At 45.5% G+C, this 21,833-nt stretch overlaps 1 protein-coding gene and 1 non-coding gene across 4 annotated transcripts in view; both read right to left on the bottom strand.

The window, feature by feature from the left end:
* Window positions 1-306: 306 nt before the first annotated feature.
* Window positions 307-21,833, bottom strand: part of TSPAN5 (tetraspanin 5) — a 177,472-nt gene continuing 155,945 nt past the window's right edge. For all 3 annotated transcript variants that reach the window (XM_059172520.1, XM_059172523.1, XM_059172515.1), the window contains exons 3-8: window positions 14,115-14,261; window positions 10,381-10,551; window positions 7,545-7,670; window positions 5,151-5,198; window positions 4,938-5,054; window positions 307-2,499 (exon numbers count right to left, since the gene is read on the bottom strand). In XM_059172520.1, the coding sequence (XP_059028503.1) occupies window positions 2,434-2,499; window positions 4,938-5,054; window positions 5,151-5,198; window positions 7,545-7,670; window positions 10,381-10,551; window positions 14,115-14,261 (675 nt within the window). In that variant the 3' untranslated portion in view covers window positions 307-2,433. The remainder of the gene's footprint in view (window positions 2,500-4,937; window positions 5,055-5,150; window positions 5,199-7,544; window positions 7,671-10,380; window positions 10,552-14,114; window positions 14,262-21,833) is intronic.
* LOC131822823 (U4 spliceosomal RNA) lies at window positions 15,191-15,330 on the bottom strand. Its single transcript, XR_009350325.1, has one exon. It is a non-coding gene; the product is annotated as a U4 spliceosomal RNA (small nuclear RNA).

The raw sequence follows: 21,833 nt of genomic DNA, 5'->3' as shown, positions 1-21,833 counted from the left end.
GCGACCTTTCCCTCTTAAACCCCCAAAGGTTACTTCCCCCCTCAGAGAACAGATCAGAGTGATGCTTCTCCAACAGCTGCCTCCAAGACCCACAGCAAAAGCAGCACCTGGGACCTTGTTCAGCAATGCAAAGTCTCGCGTCCCACCCCAGAACTACTAAATCCAGAAATCTGGGGATGAGGCAAACACAGTCATTGGTTTCAAAAGCCCTCCAGCTGATTCCGACGCACCCTAAAGTCTGAGAACCACTGGATTAGAGACTCTTGCGATTCCAAGACAGGTAACGAAGAAAGACATAACTCCGTGTAAGGAAGAACCAGTTTATTAATGACAGCCTTAATTACAACCACTCTCAAGTGTAAAAAATAAAGGGTGATTAATTAAAATTTAAAACTCACTTGGACTTGCCGATTGGCCTTTCACTGGATGTGCCAAAGGGAGGGCATCTTGCCCGATTCTGAATCAACTGGTCAGATGGAGTTCACTGGAGAATGAGGTAATAAAAAGAGACAGGAGTGCCAACCGCGGGGCTCAAGTCTTCTCCAGGTTGCAATGACACTACAGAATGACAACTGCGTGGAGGCCGAGATGACACAGAATCATCTTCCAGCCAGGATATGGAATGAACATCTCTAACTGTACAGAGACACAAAAACACACATGCAGTCGTACACACACCCACACTCCGGACACAATTTTCAAAGAATCTTTGTCCTTCCTCTGAGGAGATTTAACATGTTCATCAGCCACCGTGATGCAACATGGGGCTAAAACAGAAAACCTTGCTAAGTTTCCATAAAGCCTACTCGCTGGACGCCCAGTTTTGTGTTGGCAAGTGGGTCATCACTGCAAAAGACACCTGTGGTTTTCCCAGCATTCCACAGGATATGATCTTCTCCCCGGGAGAGGGATCTCTGGCAGAAACCAGCTGGGTTCAAATCGGAGGGCAAAATTCATCCCTCCCCAGGCCGGTGGGGACAGGTGAGTGGCAGCACCTGGAAGTGGCTTCCCACCTTGGGTCACAGAACACTTGCCCCATCAATGCACTGCCTTCCTAAGTATTTGTGCTTTGTTACCATCCTGACAGTCTGCACTATGAGAACAGAAGGAGCTCTGGCCATGCACTGTTTCTTTTAATAAAAGCAAACTGAAACCAGAATAAAAAGAAAAAAATATTAGGATATTTCTGATTGTGTCAATACTGTTTCAGAATTAGATTCAATTCCATCCAAAGGGGGGGGGGGCTGCAGACAGGGCCGCGAAGACTGATAGGGTAAAGGGATCGTGGAGTCCACAGAAGCACTTGCAATAGCCCAGCCGGTGGGACCCTCCCTGGCCACAGAGGACACGCCACACCGCTCAGGGTGGTGAACTTATGAAATAAATGCTGACCAAATAACATTTATAAATGTTTGTAGGAAAGATGGCAGGAAGAGGAGCTGGTAGAGTCAGATTCACAGATCATGCAGGGAGAGTACACCAAAAAAATTAATATTCAAGCTGAGTAAGAAAATGCTTTAAGAGAAACTGTATCCTAGCTCTCTCACTTTTGGGAGACAAAAACAAAAACACACACAAAAAAGCAGAACAAAATGTAGAATATTCCAGTTTCCAAAGAATTCAACAACTAATTTGGTGGGCTGGACTGAGGGGTATTAGTTAATGCCTCTCCATTAACCCCATTTTCTCCTTGAAGTTCATAGAAAATACAGCTCAGGCCTACTGAGAACAACAATCTGTCCAGCTAAAATTCAGCATCATTAAGTGTTCCAAAGCCCTTACTCCATATACATGAAACACACAAGTCCCCTTGAAAGAGACACTCCGGGAGGGACCGGGAGGGACCAGGCGTGCCCACCCACATGACTTGTTCAAATGTGATCACAACATCTGAACCAAAGACAAGCTGTTTTCTTCTTGGGGTGATAGTTTTAACAGGTCCCTGAAATGTACGGTGAAGGGATGCAAAAACAAAAACAAAAAAACAAAACAAAAAACCCACCGCCCTCCCAGGTTAGGGGTTGAGTTTTAGAAAAGATGCACTTCTTTAGGCCATGACCAGAAAGTTCCTTCAAGGACTGACGAAGAGCAAAAACCGCCTGTCCCAGCCCTCCAACCACTGAAGGAGAGAACAAGACTGTGTGTTCCACAAATTCAAGTACAGCTGGGTCCCTCACCCTTCCTTTTTTTCTTTTTTGGTAAGCATCCAACCATCCATAAATTCATGGATACAGCAGAGATGCACGGCGCAACGACTTTCATACTGGTTATCTTTTTAATTCGGTCAGTGAGCAGCATTTCCCAGTTGTACCCGCCCCAAACCAAGTTCTCGGCAGTTCCATCCTGCAGGATTGCAACGTGGATGTGGCTGGGCACGCTGGAGGGTCAGGAAGGCTGGGTCCGTCCAGTGTCATACAGCAGTGAGGCAGGGCTCTACCAGCTGGCCCTGACAGCTTCGATATCGCTAACCAAATTCTGAGCCAGGCAGATCCCAAAAATCTGACAAAGGAAGGAAAAGAGTCAAACAGTGAAACTCCACTTCAGCAGGCTTCTCCCTGGCCAGTGACTCTCCTTTTCCTTATCTTTGCTTTTTTAAATTGACAAATAATTCATATACTATAAAATATATCCTTTTAGAGTCTTTACTTCAGTGAAGTCTAGTATGCTTGCAATGGGGTGCAGCTGTCACTGCCGTCTAATTCCACGACATTTCGTGACACTGAAGAGACACTCTACCCAGTAGCAGGCATCCCCACTCCCCCCATCCTTGGAAACCACGCATCTACTTTCAGTCCCTGGATTTGCCTACTTTGGACATTTCATATAAATAGAATCAGAGAGTATGTAATCTTTTGGGTTCACACAGTGGAATGTTTTCAAGGTTTAGTCATACAGTAGCATGTACCAGTAGTTCAATCCTTCTGATGGCTTGAGTAATATTCACAAGATGGATAAACCACATTTTGTATATCCTTCATCAGCTGATGGACATTTACACTATTTCTACTTTTTGGCTGTTGTGAATGGTGCTCATGTGAATGTCCCTGTCCAGCTTTCTGGTAAGCAGGTTTGCAATTCTTTTGGGAGTAGAACTGCTGGGTCTTATGTGAACTCCACTTAAGTCTGAGGAAGTGCCAAATTCTTTTCCACAGTGACTACAATTCTCATTCCCTTTAGCAATGTACAAGGGTTTCCATATCTCCACATTCTTGCCAACATTTGTTATCTTCCTTTTTAATTACATCCATCCTAGTATGTGTGAAGCGCTATGTCACTATGGTTTCAATTTGAAATTCTCTAACATCTAATTATTAGCATCTTTTCATGTGTTTATTGGCTATTTGTACTTTCTCTGGAGATATATCTGGTTTGAATCCTTTGGTTGGAGCCCCTGGGTGGCTCAGTTGGTTAAGTGACTCCTTTTGGCTTAGGTCATGATCCTGGAGTCCAGAAATCGAGTCCCGCATGGGGCTCCCAGTTCCACAGGGAGTCTGCTTCTCCCTCTGACCTTCTCCCTTCTCATGCTCTCTCTCTAATAAAAAAAAAAAAAAAAAAAATCTCTAAAAAAGTTCCTTTGGTCATCTTTAAATTGGGCTTGTCTTTTTATTCTTTAGTTGTTTTTTATATATTCTAGACACTAGAACCCAATGAGACATAATGATTTGCAAATATTTTCTCTCATTTTGTGGACTGTCTTTTCTCTTAATAGTATCCTTTTAGCACATAAGTTTAAATTTTGATGAAGTCCAACTTACCTACTCACTTTGGTTGCTTGTGCTTTTGGTATCCTATGTAAGATAATGCTGCCTAATCTAAGGTCACAAAGAGTTCCACTTACACTATCTTCTAAGAGGTTGTTTTTTTTTTTTTTTAAATAGCTTTAGCTCTTAAGTTTAGGTCTTTGATCTATTTGGAGTAAGTTTTCATATATGGTGTGAGGTAGGGGTCCAAATTCATTCTTTAGCCTACAGACATCCAGTTGGTCCAACACTGTTTGTTGAAAAGACTATTCTTTCTCCCTTGACTGGTCTTAGTTCCCTTGTCAAAAATCAACTGACCATAGGGGCAGAGCTTATTTCTGACTTTCAATTCTATTCCACTGATCTGTATGTTCAACCTTATGTACCACCTTGATCACTGTAGCTTTGTAGTAAGCCTGTGATTAGAAAGTGAGTTCTCCAACTTTGCTCTTTTTCAAGTTTGTTTTGCTACTCTGGGTCTGTTGCACTTCCACCTGAATTTTAGGATGGACCTTGTCCACTTCTGCAAAAAAGGCAGCTGTAATTTTGATAGGAATTGCACTGAACCTGTAGATCAATTTGAGGAGTACTGCCACCTTAACAATATTGTCTTCCAACATGAATACAGAATGGCTTTCCATTCATTTAGGTCTTCTTTAATTTCTTCCAACCACTGTGCCCCATTTGTGACCCTTTAAGAAAAATATTCTATCTCCACAAGATTAAAAACCCCCGCTCTTGGGGCTGCTTAGGAGGAAAAGTGCATGCTTCTTTCCCTCACTAACACTTTGACAAGATGGTACAGAGAGAGAAAGGGACAAAGGATGTCTGTAAAACTCTTTAAAAAGTCTTAATCTTGTCACTGGGATCTACTTCCAACCATCCCTGCCTGCCTGACCTGTCACAAGGCAGTGGCTACTTTGCCCATGGAAACACTAGAATGCCAGTAGGCAACTGCCGACCTAATCAATTCATCTTGAAAAGGAAAAAAAGATTTCCTAAGGTATTTCAGGATGGTAGCATCTAAAATCAGAGCTTTAAATAAAATACAAACCAGATAGTTCAGGTCTGTTCCCCAGCCCTCCGATGTGTCTTAAAAACTGTGACACGAAGGTGATTCAGCAGAGCTCCAGTCACGGCGAGGGCTCTCCCAGGGCATCATTTCCCTGTGACATCCACCACGGAGATTTGTCTTACCTGTAGCAATGCAATCCCTATGAAAATACCAGCCACGATGGTTAAATTGTCCTGCAACCACTTCTCAAACTGGGGCACACAGCCTTTCGTGTAGATTACAATCTGCTGGTCAACTTCCTTCACAAGGGAAGAGGAGAGCACAGCGTCACCATGCAAGTTCAAAAGCTCCTCCAACACCCTCTGTGCTAAGTGACAAGATGAGATTCCACTTACTGGTTTTTGCCTGGCATCATAGCCACACTGAGTGTTGATGACATCTTCCTGGTAGAGAAAGAAAACAGAAAGGTGAAATTCACTCAACAGATGCAAACCCCCCTACGACTTAGCAGAAGATCCCTGTTAAGTGTAGTTAATTGAATGCATACTTGGGCATGAAGATGTCCTAGGCACCAGGTTAAATAAACATTTTGATACATTATCCCAAGTAATTATTAGAACAATCCTCAGAAGTAGGAGGGGTGCCTGGGTGGCTCAGTTGCTAAACAACTGCCTCGGCTTGGGTCATGATCCCAGGGTCCTGGGATCGAGTCCTGCATCAGGCTCCCTGCTTGCTTGGCAAACCCTGCTTCTCCCTCTCCCACCCCTGCTTGTGTTCCCTCTCTTGCTCTCCCTGTCAAGTAAATAAATAAAATCTTTACCAAAAAAAAAAAAAAAAAAAGTAGGTGTTAAAATATGCCCTCTATTCCAGAAGAATAAAACTGAGGCTCAGGAAATACAAGGGTAGCAAGTGCATTACTGACAACCTTAGGAAGCTTATACAAGGGTTAGAAAATGGATACATAGTTAAAACCATGGGAAAAGAACACAATGACTACCTTCATTTATGTTCTTCTGGGGGAACTTCTACATTTTAATCTATAAACTTCTGCATCACTTAAATGGTTTTTCAATGAGAATGCATTACTTTAATAATTAAAAAACAAAACAATGTCCCAACAACGTATCACACTGACAGATACCTGACTTCTCACAGGTCCAATCGGAAACATGGGTTCTCCTGTTTTAGGTTTGTTTATTTTTCCCCTCTGCAGGGTATGGGTGGATTTTATTAGCTAGGCATTTGTGGAATGAGAAATCTCTACCCAGAGTATCTGTAGTTGAAAGGGGAGGCATAATGCCTTCTGACACTCTTCATAATTCTTCTGATGGAATGTTAACCCAGGAGCCGGAGACAGAACAGTTTGTACCTGCTGGTTGGCACAAGGCCACCTGAGTGGACACCCAGGGCTCTGTCCTGGGCACTCTCCTGTCTGCCAGCCCTCCTCACAGGAAATCAAGACATGAGCCAGTGGGAGAGGTGGGCTTCCCGGTAAGGTCTCAGAGCAGGGGAGCAAGCACAGTCCTTTTGGATTCTCAGTCTCTTTCAGACCAACAGCCCAGAGACTGCTCTGAAGCTCTCCAAGAACCGCTGTTCCACACCAAGACCATGCCGCCTTTTGAGGAGCCCCACACGCTCCACCTCGCGTGGGGAAATGGCCACTGATCCACTAGCACCCACAGGGCTCTGCTTGATTTCAAGAAGGGCGGTCTGGGGGAGACTACCGAAGGCCCGGGAGACCGAAGAATGTGGAACAGACACGTGCAGAAGCAAATTCTCCCCCTTGTTTCAGTGCTCACTCCTGAGCACTGAACTTCCAACAAGGCACTTGGCATTTTAAGTCATCTCACATGCCAGTATGACCCAACACCCAGCCAAACCCACGGTGAAAAGGTTAAGAACAGGTTCAACATTTTTTCTTTTCTTAAGTAAAACATTAACTGTAGGTCTCATCATTAAAAATGAGAGCCCAGGCAGCTGTGGTCTTCCTCCCTGGAAGACTAGCCCTATCTCACCTCAGACTTTTCCCCGATTTCTGACACTGCCCCCCAGAACCAAGTCAGGAAGCAGAGGGTCACTGCCCCCCAGCCAATGCAGAGAGCTCGCACCTAAGCAGGTCCCTCTCCTCAGGAAGGAATGAGAGGCACTCTAGGCAGGCTTCCTGGGCCTAAAGCTCAGCTCCATCACTTGCTAGCAGTGTGAGCTTGGGAAAGCTGCTTAAGCTCCAAGGGCCTTTGTTTCAGATCATCATCATCATCAGATGATGATGACACGGCCAGCAGGAACATTCTAATTTTTATTGAGCCAACTCCCAAGAAGGCTGAGAATAAGAACCCGTGTGTGGGGGCGCCTGGTGGCTCAGTGGGTTAAAGCCTCTGCTTTCAGCTCAGGTCATGGTCTCAGGGTCCTGGGATTGAGCCGCGCATTGGGATCTTTGCTCAGGAGGAAGCCTGTTTCCCCCCCACGCCCTGTCTGCTTCTCTGCCTACTTGTGATCTCTCTCTCTCTCTCTCTCTCTCTCTGTGTGTCAAATAAATAAATAAAATCTTTAAAAAACAAACAAACAAAAAAGAACCCGCGCATGCTGCTGAATTAATAATGTCAGATACAATTACTCCTATCGGGAAGATGCAAGCGCTACGCCCCCTTTAGGGGCTAAAATGAGGAATGAGCAGGTAAGAACAGGTTTCTAGAAAACAGTCACTCTGCTCATCCCTGCTGCCCCTCCCCCGGCCCCATTTCTTGGTGGGACGCGCAGAGCTGGCCGGCAGTCCGCGGGCCTTCACTCACCGCGGGATCTTTAGTGCAGCAGGAGAATGGCACGCCGCATCGTTCTCGACTTGCGTTGGAATCTGTGCAATTGAAGTAAATATTTAGGTTCCAATCATCAGCTCCAAAAGCCCCACAGCACTGCCACTAGAGCAAACAGGAGAGAATTAGAACATCTCGACTTGGAGACGACCAGGTGCCCATGCTCAAGACTGCCAGACGACCACCACCCAGCTTCCGCCAGCGCTAACCTTCTCTTCTGCCTAGAATTTACTTTTCAACCAAACTAAACCGAAAGGGGCCCTATAAAAGCTTCCAAAATGACTCAGTCTCAAGATCTGTAAGGATGTGCTAGCTAGCATGTGATTTAAATGGCCGGTGAGACCCACAGGGTTAGGTGTTGGAAGGGTAGACAAGGCCAGAGTTGCAGAGCAGATTCGGTCCGAACAAGATCTGCCTGGCGAGGGTGCATGGAGGAACATTCTAGGATAAACTACACACCTAACTTTGGCAGTGTCTGAAGGAGGCAAGTGGGCCTGGCGGGGGAAGAGTTAGAGGCTGACCTTTTAAAAACGTGGTCTCTGCAGCCTTAATGGTTTTGTAAAAATCCTTTTTATTGAGGTATAATTGACATACAATAAACCGCACATATTTAAAGGGCACAATCTTGTAAGATCTGACATATGTATCACTGTAAAACCATCACCACAATCGAAACAGAGAACATACTCATTACTGCCCCAAGTTTTCAAGGCTTACTTTTCATTATATACCTGTTACTATTCTGAACTTTTTTTTAAGAACATGAATTTACATTTTAACTTAAAAAATTCCATCATCCAGGACGCCTGGGTGGCTCAGTGGGTTAAAGCCTCTGCCTTTGGCTCAAGTAATGATTCCAGGGTCCTGGGATCCAGTCCCACACTGGGCCCTCTGCTTAGCAGGGAAACTGCTTCCTCCTCTCTCTCTGCCTGCCTCTCTGCCTACTTGTGATCTCTGTCAAATAAATAAATAAAATCTTTAAAAAACAGTATTCCAGGGGCACCTGGGTGGCTTACTGGGTTAAGCCTCTGCCTTCAGCCCAGGTCATGATCTCAGGGTCTTGGATCAAGCGCCACCATTGGGCTCTCTGCTTGGAGAGGAGCCTGCTTTCCCCCCTTCCCTCTGCCTGCCTCTCTGCCTATTTGTGATGTCTCTCTCTCTCTCTCTGTCAAATAAATAAATAAAATCTTTTAAAAAAATAAAAAATAAAAAACAGTATTCCATCCTCTAATTAAAATATGTATAAAATGAGTTGCTGAAGTCAGTGAGTCTCAAAAGGGCTTGGTACAGGGACTGGTTGCTCCAGAGGGCCCTGTGTCACTCCCCTTCTGGATTAGCTCTACCCTCTCTGAGTTAAGTAAACATCAAGCCTTGACCATTTTCTCGCTTTCAGGCCCAAGAGCTACTTCAACACATTACACTCCACGATAGAAAAATAAAATCACATGAAATAACAGTATTTCCATATAAAGCAGACAGCAGGGCAAGAGAATGTGTATACGCATGTTCTTCCAGCTCATCTGGCCCTCCGAGGGCTGGGCTTGCACATCTCCAGGTCCACCTGCAAAGCTTCATCAGATTTTTCATGCAAACTACTCAGCAACAATACTTGGCAAGGTGTGCGCCTGCATCTATTATGACATAACAAGTCAGGGAGGTCCGCCAAGGACATGAACCAGGGCTTAACTTCACACCCGAGCTGCAGCTCACTCCAGGTCAGCAACACAGCCCCAGTCACTGCTGAGTACCTAACGAAGGAGCACGGCTCCCACAGGGCAAGTGCCAATGCAAGATGCAACCATCTCCTCTCTTTATCAAAGGGAACACCTGCCCAGCTCCCCCTGCAAAGCTGTCCAACAGAAAGACAACCACTCGTCCCCTGGGCTTCTGTTTGCCCCCCAAGTCCTGCCACAAACATTAAGGTCACAGACACCCCTGTCCAATTTCTCAGGGCACACAAATAAAGACCTCAACACCCGTGGACAGTTAACACCTTCAGCCTCTTAGAAAACCACACATATCTTATTAGAGTGTCCTAATACTCGCCTGAGTTAAACAGTAGCTGTTACTATTTCTACTGTACAACCAGGGAAGTAGGTCAAGGTTCCGTTAGCCCGAGGTCACTTAGCTAATTAGAGTTTGGCACTAGATCTGTATTTCTGACCTCCTGTTTATACTGTTTTCCATTCTGAGTCAAAGGAGGCATCTGCAACGTCATTTGCATGCCAGGGGAAGTCACCTAGTAACGTTCTGGAAGGCGGGGTGGGGGGGGCAGATTCTTCACTTGCTAGAGGTCACGGGGGCTTAGAAGTTGCTCAACTTTTGGTTGTGCAGAACTGGGTGTGCTCTAAGGTTTGGATAGGCATGTTTTAGGAGCTCTAGAGACAAATATTCTATTGCTGAGTGTCTTATTAGGAGCCATGAAGTGTAGAGGATGGCCAAAAAGGGGGCAAGGAGCAAGAAAGAATCCCCCTGAGACACCACATAACATGTTACACTAAGAGCAAAACAATACTCCACAGAGGGCGTGGAAACAGCACGTGTGCTTATAATCTCATTCAAGAGGCTCTCTTTGTCGCTCGTACTTGGTAGAAATGGAGATTAAACAAAAATAGGACATTTTCACTAGGGTATAAATCACGGAAGTCAGAAAGGAGGTTAGAAAATAATGAATATACAAGTAAAGCAACAACAATAAAAAAAACCCATGTGGCAAAATCAGAGGTAGGTTCCAGCCGGCATGGCCAGAAGCCAGGAGCAACGTTCATTCCCCGACAAGGCTTTCAACTTAAAAATAGACCAAATTTAAACTTACATATTCCTGCGTGAAGTCTATGAGGTTCTGCAAATCAATGTCATCTCTGTACGCTCTGATGTTGTTGTTTATAAAGAAATACAGCTGGTCTTTGATCCAGTCTTTGAAAACAAACGCCAGAACCCCAGCAGTGAGCTCCAGGAAGAAAATAATTCCCAGGAACACAGAAAACTAAGACAAAAGACACACAGAGAACAGTTTAAAGGGCTATTTTAGTCATATGTCATTAAATGGTCCCTTCCAAAAAGGTGTGTAATTACACTGGGCTGTTACACGTGTCTAAAGCAGATACTCTTCAGTTTCTTAAGATTGGCAAATAGCCCATTACACTCCAAGAAAGGATTTTTAAGAATTGTTCATAATCACGTTTTAGAGGTTCTGTTGGTCCATTTGGTAATTAAACAACAAAGCCAATAAGCAAACATGGATAAAAGGGATCTCTCATTAGACCCACATTGCGACCTAATGAGCTTCTCCGGCTTCATGAACCGCCCCACTCCTGAAGAATGACCTGCCCTCACCTCCAGTAAGCCTCGTCACCATGAAAGATAAACTATCCCAGTATCTGAAGATCGACTGTCATCTGTCACTATGGCCGTCATACTGTACGCAATACATTCCTTTCTTTTGGATTTAGACAAATTTAGACACTGCTTTAAATCCTCTTTGCACCTACTTTATGGGGTAAAATAGCAGATGTGTCCGTCTTTGATGACGAGGTCAAAGAGGAAGCTGGGGAGGGGGGCCTGGAGGTGGTGACTAGGACATGAAAATCATTTCCCATTAAGAAAACTGGATTGAAAGTTTTCTAGGGAACACTATCTGTGCTCACCCTTCTTTGTAAATACCAGTCTCAGAAGATTTTAAGTAACATCAACCTGCAGCCAAAGGCAGACTTCTGGCTGATGTGGCCAATAAGAATTTACTCAGGAAGGCTGGGGCCACAGGTAAGGCGGTGACTGCCCATGCACCTGGAGACATTTCCCCTTCATCTCCAAGACTCTGAAGAGCCCCACCTCAGTCATAGCAACGTCCTGTTCATGCCCACGGTTCTTTCCACTTCCTATCACCCCCACACTCTTACTCTTTCCCAACTTTTTTGCTGAAACAAATTATGAGAAATGAGGCTGTGAAGGACCAGGCAAGCTTCTGGTGACAAGGACAGAGAGAGGGACACTGGGGCCAGAGCTGCTCAGCAGACCCCACAGAGCCTCCAGGACACGAGTGGCTGAGGGGGCAGAGAGGTGAGGGGGCTAAAGCTGTCTGCTGTTTCTCTGCTCAGCAAGCAGACATCCAGCAACCAACCGAGAGAAAAAATTGTGCTGGAGAAGTGATGCAAAGGAAGTTGCAGAGATACTAAGATAAGAAAAAGACAGAAGATGTTAATTCCTCCAGCAAACATCTGAAGGACCCATAATAGATCAGGTCCTGGATTTGGTGGGCTTTGCAGAAGCAAGGATGGGTAAGACCTAATCCTGCCTCCATAGACCCCCAGTCTTAGGGGCTGTGGGGTGGGGATGGGAAGGGGGGGTTGCATTTCACATCAGAGGTCCACACATCAGACAGTGTGGAGCCAGGATGCAGAGTGCCATTCTGGGAGGGTGGGCAGGAGGAGAGGGTGGAAGAAAGAAGTAAGTGCCTGGCAAAGTGTAGGCCTCCAAGGTTTGAGCCCTTAATTCTAGACGCTCTAGAGCTCAACCCTTCAGGTTCCACAGACCTCCTCCTGGTTATCTGCTCTTGATGAATTCATGAGAATCCATTCACTGTCATCAGTGGTACCAATAAATTCAAAGTAAGATTTCCTCCATCTAGTAAAAAGGACAGTGAAAAAAATGATCACTCTTACTCTTACCCTAGTGTAAAACAAGTCCCCTCCCTTTCATAGATACAGAAATACAAAAGTTATCATGCTATGCAATTGAGAAAAATCAGAGCTGGCCCACACGCATGTGCACACAAAATACCACCACAGAAGCCATGCACGAAGTTAATTTGATTTTTGTTCTCACCGCCACAGAGGTTAGGCAAGTTCATTTTCCAGTTACCCTGGTAAAGTTTCTCTTACTGCTACATGATATAGAGATCAAAAACTGAGTTTGAATTAAATTCTTATCAAGTATTTGGCAGAAACCTCTCCGCCCTGGCCCTGTGACCTCATTTCCCCTAGTTCCAAAGGTGCAGAAACTGACTCGCAGGCTTCGTCTTAGGGCCTCAGTTGACCAGGAAGCTCCATTTCCATTTCCCATGATCTTACCTCCCAGATTTTCCCTCAGCAATTCTCCTAGCCCTGTAGCATCAGATCCCTGGGGCTGTTAAAGGCATGTTTGCATTCGCTTCCTACTTATTTCATAGCTCCTGCTCAAAGAATATTCTGGGCCTGTTCTGACTGTTTGTCCTAAACAGAAAGCCATTTTAAATATTATCTGTGATTTCCAAAAGCCAAGAAATGATACAATTTTCTTCATTTCCAACATGGGGCTTGATAAATTATGTTGATTTTGGAGAAGCCGATCAGTTTCTGCTATTAACCCTCGTACCTTCAAACACAAATACAGTAAGTTATTATCAAAGGGACTCCTCTTATAAACTGAACTATATTCAAATAAATCACATTAAAGGGGATCCCATATTTGGGGGCATGAAGGCTAAAACTGATAAAACAGTGGCAAATGGTTAAATATTATCTGGGGTCTGATGAGGCTCTAGAAAGTGGAGTGAGGTGAGCCCACACATTTAGAAGGATCTCTTGCCAAGACGACTGGCAGGTTGGCAGGTGAGGGTGAGGGGCAAATCTCTCCTGGTCTCCCAGTCTTTGATTAGGTGGGCACTGACAGAATTCTGTGTGTGTGTGTGTTTAAAAGGGGGAACTGGGAGATAAGGCATAAAGCCAGTGGAGTGTTGGGAAACCAGGTGCTCCCACCACAGACAAGTGTATACAGAACAGAGAACCAGCTGCTCGTTCAATCGTAGTGAGCACCAGTGTCCCTCGTTTCCCAGCAGAGTCATGTAAACTTCAGCTTAAACATACGACCTTTCAGGTCTGATTTGCTAAAACCTCATCTGTACCAGGGCTGCCCAAATTCCAAAGCAGGCTACCCTGGCTGGGGTACGGTTGAGGGCATTGCACTCTTTAAGGGCATTCAAGAAAAATGCCAGAGGATGACGTGGCAGAAATCCTGGGGAAGAGCAGCATGTCCCACATGGCTGTGGGGACCGGGGCTAGCATGTGCTCTGGTCTTAAATGAAAATGTCTCTGGACGATGTTGAGCAGGATTCTAGGAACATGTGGTATGATACTAACACTGTTGCCTAGAAATCTCACCATCTTTCCTCATGACAGGAAGGTGGATTTTTTTGTTTTCCATCCTTTCCCTGTTTTTGGAAAGGGGAGTGGACACTGCTGCACAGAGAACATCAACACAGATGCCCTCCACCACGCCACACTCCAGACTGACCGGCATGTTCAGCAAACTGTCGGCTGCACTTAACAAGCCTGTTTTGGATACATACATGGAAGCACAGGTCCTTCCGTCCTCCTTTGGAAGGAATCTCCAAAAGAAAGGCTTTCACTAAGGAAGCACGGAGGGTGATCTAGAGAGTTCTGAAAGGAAAGAGTCAACTGGGCCGTATCTTCACTGGGTCTTTGGAAGAGCCACCTTGCCTAGAGATAGGGCGTCCTCCTGCAGGAGGACGGGAGATCGGGCCTCCGCCAGTGCACAGAACGGGATACTCACAAACTTCAGAAGGAACGTGTTTTCCCGTAGCGCTCCAATGCACCCTGCGAATCCCAAAATGAACATCACTCCTCCCACCACGAGGAAGAGCCAGACCGGGTCAAAGCCGCCGAGATCGGTGATGGAAGAGATATTGGACAGAACTCCCTGGGGGCAGAAAAGCAAACAACAACGGGTCACCAGGATGTGGGGGCAGTTTTTCAACATGGAAAGATTATTACAGTTGCCTTGTCCCCCTCGCAAAGAAACACTTGAGAGGTGATCTGATGATGAGGTGTGACTGATACTCAAGAAACACTGCAAATTAATTAAAAACAGTGTGCGAGAAAAACACACTTCCCAACACCCAGGAAGAGGGGTCACTCTTCGGCAGCCAGGACAAGCAGGTGTTAGACAAGTGTCTGCCCGAAGCCAAGGGAACAAGGAATGAGCCAGGTGCCGAAGGCTGAGACAGGGCCAGTCCCAGGCACAAGCCCCTGGAATTTTTCCAGGGAAAAACCGAGCCTCGGGATCTGCCCTTGAGCTTCACAGGAGATCCCATCAGGTTCAGATCCCCAAAGCCCACTTGGGTTTGTGCTGGTGACTGTCTCACACTGACTTACTGGGGGTATTTCCTCACCACGATTTTTTTTAAGAACTGATATTTAAATAATTCGCAAATCCAGAGTTACTCCTTGGCTTTCCACCCTTTTTATTCTCCTGCCAAAGGAACCCAGAGTTCTTTCATTTCTCTATGAACTTTTTTTTTTTTTAACAAAAATTTCTCCCTCAACCATGATACCATATCAAATACCACCCAGAACCTATGTTAGAAATTACAAGATTTTTTTTTCTAAAATGCAAGGTACATATTTGCTCTACATTCCTACAGACCACTGTTACTTTGAAACCATGAATGTACAGGAGTTTTAAATAGCCAATATCATCAATATTTTCTTTTCTTATCTTACTAGTTTTGAACTCTCAAAATATTCCAGAGTATCATTGTATAGCTTGCTGTGAAGGCTTAAATCATTTGTTTTAAAACACTCCTAACAACCTGAAAGAATGCAAAGTATTTATCTGATTTTATACTTCAAGAAAAATGGAGCCCAGAGAGGCTTCGTGACTTGCCAGAGGTCACACAGCTGTTTATTGATTTTTTTTTTTTTTCAATTAGCAATAATCGCACCTCAGATAAACCTCATTGGCTACGATACTGCCACTGGCCAAAGCTGATTTTTTTTTTTTTTTGAACAAGAACAAAAGATCTACTTCATGTTCTTTCCTCAACCAGTGGAAGCCATGTATTTGCTTCCCAGCACTTCCAGTCAGCAGAAGCCTTCTCTCATCCATCGCCAGAGACCTGGGGCTATCAGAAAGCCCGAGTTTAAGGGTTTTAAGTTTTAGTCCATTTTAAGGTTGCAGGATCACTTGGACAAAAACATCTTTTGTTTGTTGGGTTTTTGTTTCTTTTGGGGGGGGGTGGAGGCATGGACTTAAAAAACAATAATAGGATATTAATAATAGAACACATATGAGAAATGAAGAACTCTTAAAATGCACAATTTAAACCTTACAGGAAAGGTCAAAGGTTTAAGTCAAGTCACAGATGAAGGGTTGAGAGATGAGGAAAGCAGTTAGGAATGTAGGGTGTATTCACAAAACTTCTGAGGGGACGTCACATGCAACCACACCCTTCATGAGACAGCTTGGTCCAATGGTTTGATCCAGTCTTGTGTTTCTTAGATTTCCAAGCTCTGAATGAGGAGTACTCCAGGGAGGGGTGTGTGTGGGTGGGGAGGGGAAACACAGGAATACTGTTACCAATTCTCCACCTACACAGATGATAGGAAGAAAAAAACTCTGCCAGAGAAGTCACACAAAATCCAGACAACAGTACTGAGGGTCCCGTGTTAGAAGGAAATCAACCTCTCCCCCTCGAATGCCTGGGAACACAGGTGTTCATGCTTAAGGCCTTAATGTTCTGTACATGCTCAGCCAGGGGGAAAGAAAGACAACATTGGAGGGTGCGTGATAACATTCTTAAAAGTTAATTTAATTCTGAGAGAAGGAGACTGCATTTCCTTGGCACCCAAACAAGGCAGCAGAGGGGGAAGTGACAGGAAGAGATGTCAGCTCCATCACAAAGAGGCCTTTCTGATAACAGTAGGTCTCCCTCAAAGGATGAGAGAAGGCTTTGGCTCATGCAAGAGCCAAAGCGGTGAGCCTCTGTCAGTTCTGCAGTAGGAGGGATTCCCAAATTGGATGGGACATTGGGACTTAATGACCTTTAGGTTCCTTCCAACTTTAAGACCGTTCGATGATCCCACCCACTTTTAATGGGCTTTTGTGACTCACACTCAAGTCTGAGCAAAGATCAGATTGTTCCCAGTCTTCCATGAGCTACAGCTGGACACAAAGAGGTCATGGATAAAAGAGACAATTATCGGGGCAACTCTGGCAAAGCAAGACAGCCAACCCATGTGCACACCTGTGTTTCAAACACTGAGCTATACCCTCAAAAGGCTACAAAATATATGATCTCTGGGATGCCTGGGTGGCTCAGTTGGTTGAGCATTTGCCTTTGGCTTAGGTCAGGATCCCAGGTCCTGGGATCGAGTCCTGTATCGGGCTCCTTGCTTGGCAGGAAGCCTGCTTCTTCTTCTGCCTGTGCCTTCCCCCTGCTTGTGCTCTCTCACTCTCTCTTTTTCCAACAAATAAATAAAATCATTAAAACAACAACAAAAACAAAACCAAAACAAAACCATGATCTCAACTGTCAGTAGTTTCCTGGAGCATCTGTCCTCTCTGGGTTTAATTTGGAGGATGAGTATTTGGCTTTGCAGACAAACTTATTTTCATACTTTTACTCTGTCCAGCCTACAGGGGCAGCTTTAATTGAGGGGCTTCCTACTGTTACCATGGAAACAACAATCATTTGGGGGTCTAGCTGGCCTGCAGATTCTACTTTTAATCCTAAACTCTGGCAAAAGGCAGGACTGGAGACAGATACTGAGTGCTTTGGGGAAATAATATTCTGCAAAGCCTGAAAAAGACGACCAAGAACTTAATTTGTAATGGATGCAGAATATACCGAGGTCATTATCAATTGGAAACTAACTCAACTGGTCAAACCTCAAGTTTCTGCCTTTTCCTCGGGATTAGGATTACTTACCCAGATGGAGATGAACAACAAAAGACAGCACTCCTTCACCTGCGCCATGTTTCCCAAGAGCCCCTGAAAAGCAGTCTTACTGATTCAGACTACGCAGAGAGATTACAGCCGTGCTGAACCCAATCCTGGCAGCCAAGATTCCAGATTACAGAAATGATGGGGAGCTGACAGCTCGGCCTTCTGCTGTCTCAGAGATGGGGTCTTCTCAATGGACTTTTTAATTGTGTTAAGCTCAATGAGACAAATCAGTAAGAACTGCTAGAACACGCCTGCTGAAGAATAATTATCATTAAGGCTTCTTGTAGCTGACAAGAAGCAGGAAGAAAAAAAAAACAAACTCTAAGATTACAGTTAAGTCTGCCTAGTGATTTAAAATAGACGCTCCCATCCGCGGTAAATCCTCAGGAATGCACTAGAACAACAGCAGCAGACACCTAGTCTTCTGGGAACCTGTGGGCACCACCCTCATCTTTGGGCAAGAGCACTTCCCCATCTTGTAAGGCTTCCTGCCCACCCCCTCAAATGCACTCCCTGTGCCCCTCAGAGCAGCCAAATTCTCTCATGACTCCCCCTTCCCTCATGACTGCTGAGAAGTGTGAATCCCTTTCCTGGAACACCAAGGTTTGGAATAAGCATCTCCCTCTTGTGGCTGAAGTTATAAAAGGCCCAAATCAGCAGCCACATTTTGTTTTTCACCATGTGGATCAAGTCTCCACAGTGAGAACTAGAAAGCCAGGCACAGGAAGAAACAAAGAATAAGGGCTGGGAGGGAAAATCCTGTCGGCGTGATAATCCCTGACCTGATGAGGAGTTCTGCAAATCACTCCCAAATCCTTGTAATACATGCCCTTGATGGCACAAGGCAGTTCTGTCTGGGTCTGTCTGCATCTGAGGAGTCCTGCACAACCTGATAACAGCTGTCAATCAACTAGGCTTTCAGTGCTGCACGTGGGCATATACACAGGTGCATAACTATATGCACACACACACTCAGCCAACACTGGAAGTTCACACCTTATGCTGAGAAGAAAGTTCTGGGGGTCCAACAGGGAGCAGGAAAGGGGCAGAGCTAAGTGTTGGACTTAATACTACCCCTTTACTCAGCTGGCTGCTACTTCCAGTCAACCGAGCCCTTAAGCCCAGGTAAAGTCTTCTTTGTTGACTCGCTATCAACTCAGCACAGTTAATGAAATGAGTTCTGGATGGAACTCTTAGGTGTTTTGTCTCCATCACTGACAAAAAATACATGATGTAAGCTCCAATTCTTGATGTAAACGTGATTCTTCAGCCCTTTGGCTTCAATATCAACTTCTTAGAAACTCAAACTTGTCGGAAAAAAAAAAAAGTACAAAAAGGCAATTGGCTACTCTCCTCTGTACCCAGAACTGCTGCTCAAGCGAGAAGCACACAGACATGCAGCCCAGTATCTGCATCCCGGGGGTACGGGCTTGTGCTCCTCCTCTAAGGATCCTGCAGGCAGAGCCCAGGGAGCTGAAAGGGTTAAGGGGCTTGGACGTCGTGCATAAAGTCAGAAAATACCATCCTGCGAAGCAGCGCCTAACTAGAATGAAGATAAACGCAGGAGAAGCAGAGCAATCAGCCACGTGCACTTCTTCCTTTATCCGTTTGTTTGGGCTGACATGAAAATGGTCTTCTGAACAGCAGCAGCAGAGAACAGTCAGCGGAAGAGAGCCAGAGACCGAGATCGCAGGTTACAAAAAAATAGATTCCAGTACTACAGACCTGAGAATATGGTGGGGGGCGGGGAGATTCACTACACAGATGGTCCTTGTTATTGTGTAAGCGTTCTTTGCAGTCACACTCTATATACGCCTGTATCTACAGTCTGAGGCCCCTCAGCCAGCTCCCCGGGGTCTATGGCTAGTGCTGCAGGAGATGCACAAACATACACTTACTGCACCATAAAGGGTGGCTTCGAAGACAAGATGAAGACCAGCCAATTAAAAAGTTAAAAAACAACAAATATATTCAGCAAATTAGCCATTCCAGAAATTGGCTTTTGGACAGCTAGCTCTTGGCATATCAATCCAGAGCCTTTAAGAGATGATCCTCCAGTGAAATAGGACATTTCCGTTATCTACTAGGGACTAGACAGTATCTCTCAGAACTTAGCAAGGAGACCCATGTGTGTCTAAAAAGAAATCAGACATGCTCATGGAACGTGTCTGAAGCAACAGCAGACAGAAGCTTAGAGAGCCAACAAACAAAAGGTATCAGTGTGCATCCACTGTAGTAAAAGGGAGACTGATATTCCAGTCACTTGGACAAGGCTGCCCTTGAATGCGGCAGGGAGCATACATCCTGCACTGTACTCAAGCCCACCGGGTTCACCTATAGTTTCCCCTGGAATCCTGAAACACAGAAAGAGGGTCGCCTGGACAGTGCTAGCTGTGGGGCAAAGACACAGGACGTGATCATACAGATAACTCGTCCTGAATCCCAGTTCCATGACCTACTACCCGTGTGATTCTGGGCAAGTTATCAAACCCGCCTAAGACTCAATTTCCACATCAGCAAAATGGTACCCCACATCATAAGGATGAAGGAAATAATTCAAGTACATCCAAACACTATGCTAAGTGCATGGCGCAAAGTTAAGAATTCAGTGAAAATTTATCCCCATCCTCACTACCGTCACTACCCTATTAGACCAAAAGAAACACAAAGGTACACTGAAGCACACAGGAGGAGCCTCTAACTCAACCGCACTAGAGGGGAATCCATCTTGCTCTGGTACTTGTTCTGCCTGACCCTTTTAAGGAAAGCCATGACTGTATCTGACGATCACACCTAATGAAGGTGGCAGTAACTGACCTGCCAGCCAGATCGTCTTTGTTTGGGAATGCAAGATCACCGAAAGACACTCCAAGTAGAGGCAGAAGAGAGAAGCCGTAAGTAAGCACAAGCCATGAGTAGAAAGACGCCATGAGTGGGTAGAAGCTAAGAGTGCACTGAAGTGGTGCCGTGGAGAAAAGAGCAATGAGAAGTGAGTCAACAGTGGTGAGCACACTGGGCAGTCAGCAGCCATGTTGTCAAGATGGCGGCACCCTGAACAGGGAAAACGGGCCTCTGCTGCCAAGGAGCCAACTGGTGCACTGGTCATCGAAGATGTGCTGCTCTGGAGGGACCTTCCAGATACTTCACAATGTCCTCCTCCCTGTGGAATCTCATCGTTCTGTGGTTTGGTGAACACTATACACCTTGGCAAGAATGTGGAAAACTGGCCCACCTTCCCACCAACCTCCTCCTCCTCAGCACCTCATTCATTCACCTATCCCTGAAACTGAAGCAGCTTCTCACCCATGCTTCTGCAATAAAGGACTATGCTCTGAGCAGAACTGTTTTTTCTTGGAAAAGGCTTTTACGCACGTGTAGAAATGAAAAGGCAAACAAAGCTGCGGAAGGGTTTCAAACCAATAAACCTCAGGAGTGTCTGTGGTTTTTTCCACCACCAGCTCAGAGAGTCCTCTGTGTGCCACCTGGCAAGCTTCAGTTTCTTCTCTCTCAACCCACACAGAAAAGAAATGCAAAAATAGCATTAATACGCCCCTAAGGTCTGGGGCTCTTCTGCTTTGGCATATACAAACACATTCCTTCCAACTGCTGGATGAGAAACAAAGAGACAGGCATATGGAACGTGCACCCAGAGCCAGGCCAGATGGACCCCTCTGAGATTTATGGGACTGGGTCCTGATTCACCCATCCCCCATAAACCAGACCCTACTGGGGTGGAACTGGCAGCAGCTTTCCTAGAGTAAAAAGAAGGGAAGAGTTCCTGACTTGGGAGAAGATGACAAGACAGAACATTCTAAAGAAAATGAGCTCCAGGAGTGGGGGTGGGGGTGGTTCTGGAGAGTCGGAGATGCAGCTTTCAACAGGAAGACCTGTCCACAGGAAGACCACACTACAACAGACCTGCTTCCTCAACACTCATCAGAGATTCCCCAAAGAACATTACAAAGCAAGGCCACTCTGCAAACCCCAAGACATCCAGTTGCCTGAGGAATCGTGGCAGAGTCCAGAGGGAGGACTTGAAAGGTGAAGAACCAGGAGCTCACTGGGACCCATAGTCCAGGGGGGTGTACAGTTGTGGGGACAGCAGGACTCAGGGCCTGGAGAAATGACGCAAGGTTAAAGGAAGGCCAGCTGCCTTAAAGGCATGTGGTCGTCTAGTTTTTTTCTGTTTAAAAAAAAAAAAAAAATCATCGGTGAGATGAAGTAATCCCTTCTTACAGCTTAAAAATGGCCATGACCACGGGGCACCTGGACGGTTCGGTCAGTTGACTATCCAATTCTTTTTTTTTTTTTTTTTTTTAAGATTTTATTTATTTATTTGACAGAGAAAGATCACAAGTAGACAGAGGGGCAGGCAGAGAGAGAGAGGGAAGCAGGCTCCGCGCCGAGCAGAGAGCCCGATGTGGGACTCGATCCCAGGACCCCGAGATCATGACCTGAGCCGAAGGCAGCAGCTTAACCCACTGAGCCACCCAGGCGCCCGACTGTCCAATTCTTGATTTCAGCTCAGGTCATGCTCTCAGCAT

This window comes from Mustela lutreola, chromosome 1 (genome assembly GCF_030435805.1).
Source record: "Mustela lutreola isolate mMusLut2 chromosome 1, mMusLut2.pri, whole genome shotgun sequence".
Taxonomy (NCBI): Eukaryota; Metazoa; Chordata; class Mammalia; order Carnivora; family Mustelidae; genus Mustela; species Mustela lutreola.
This window is presented reverse-complemented; position numbering and strand designations above follow the sequence as displayed.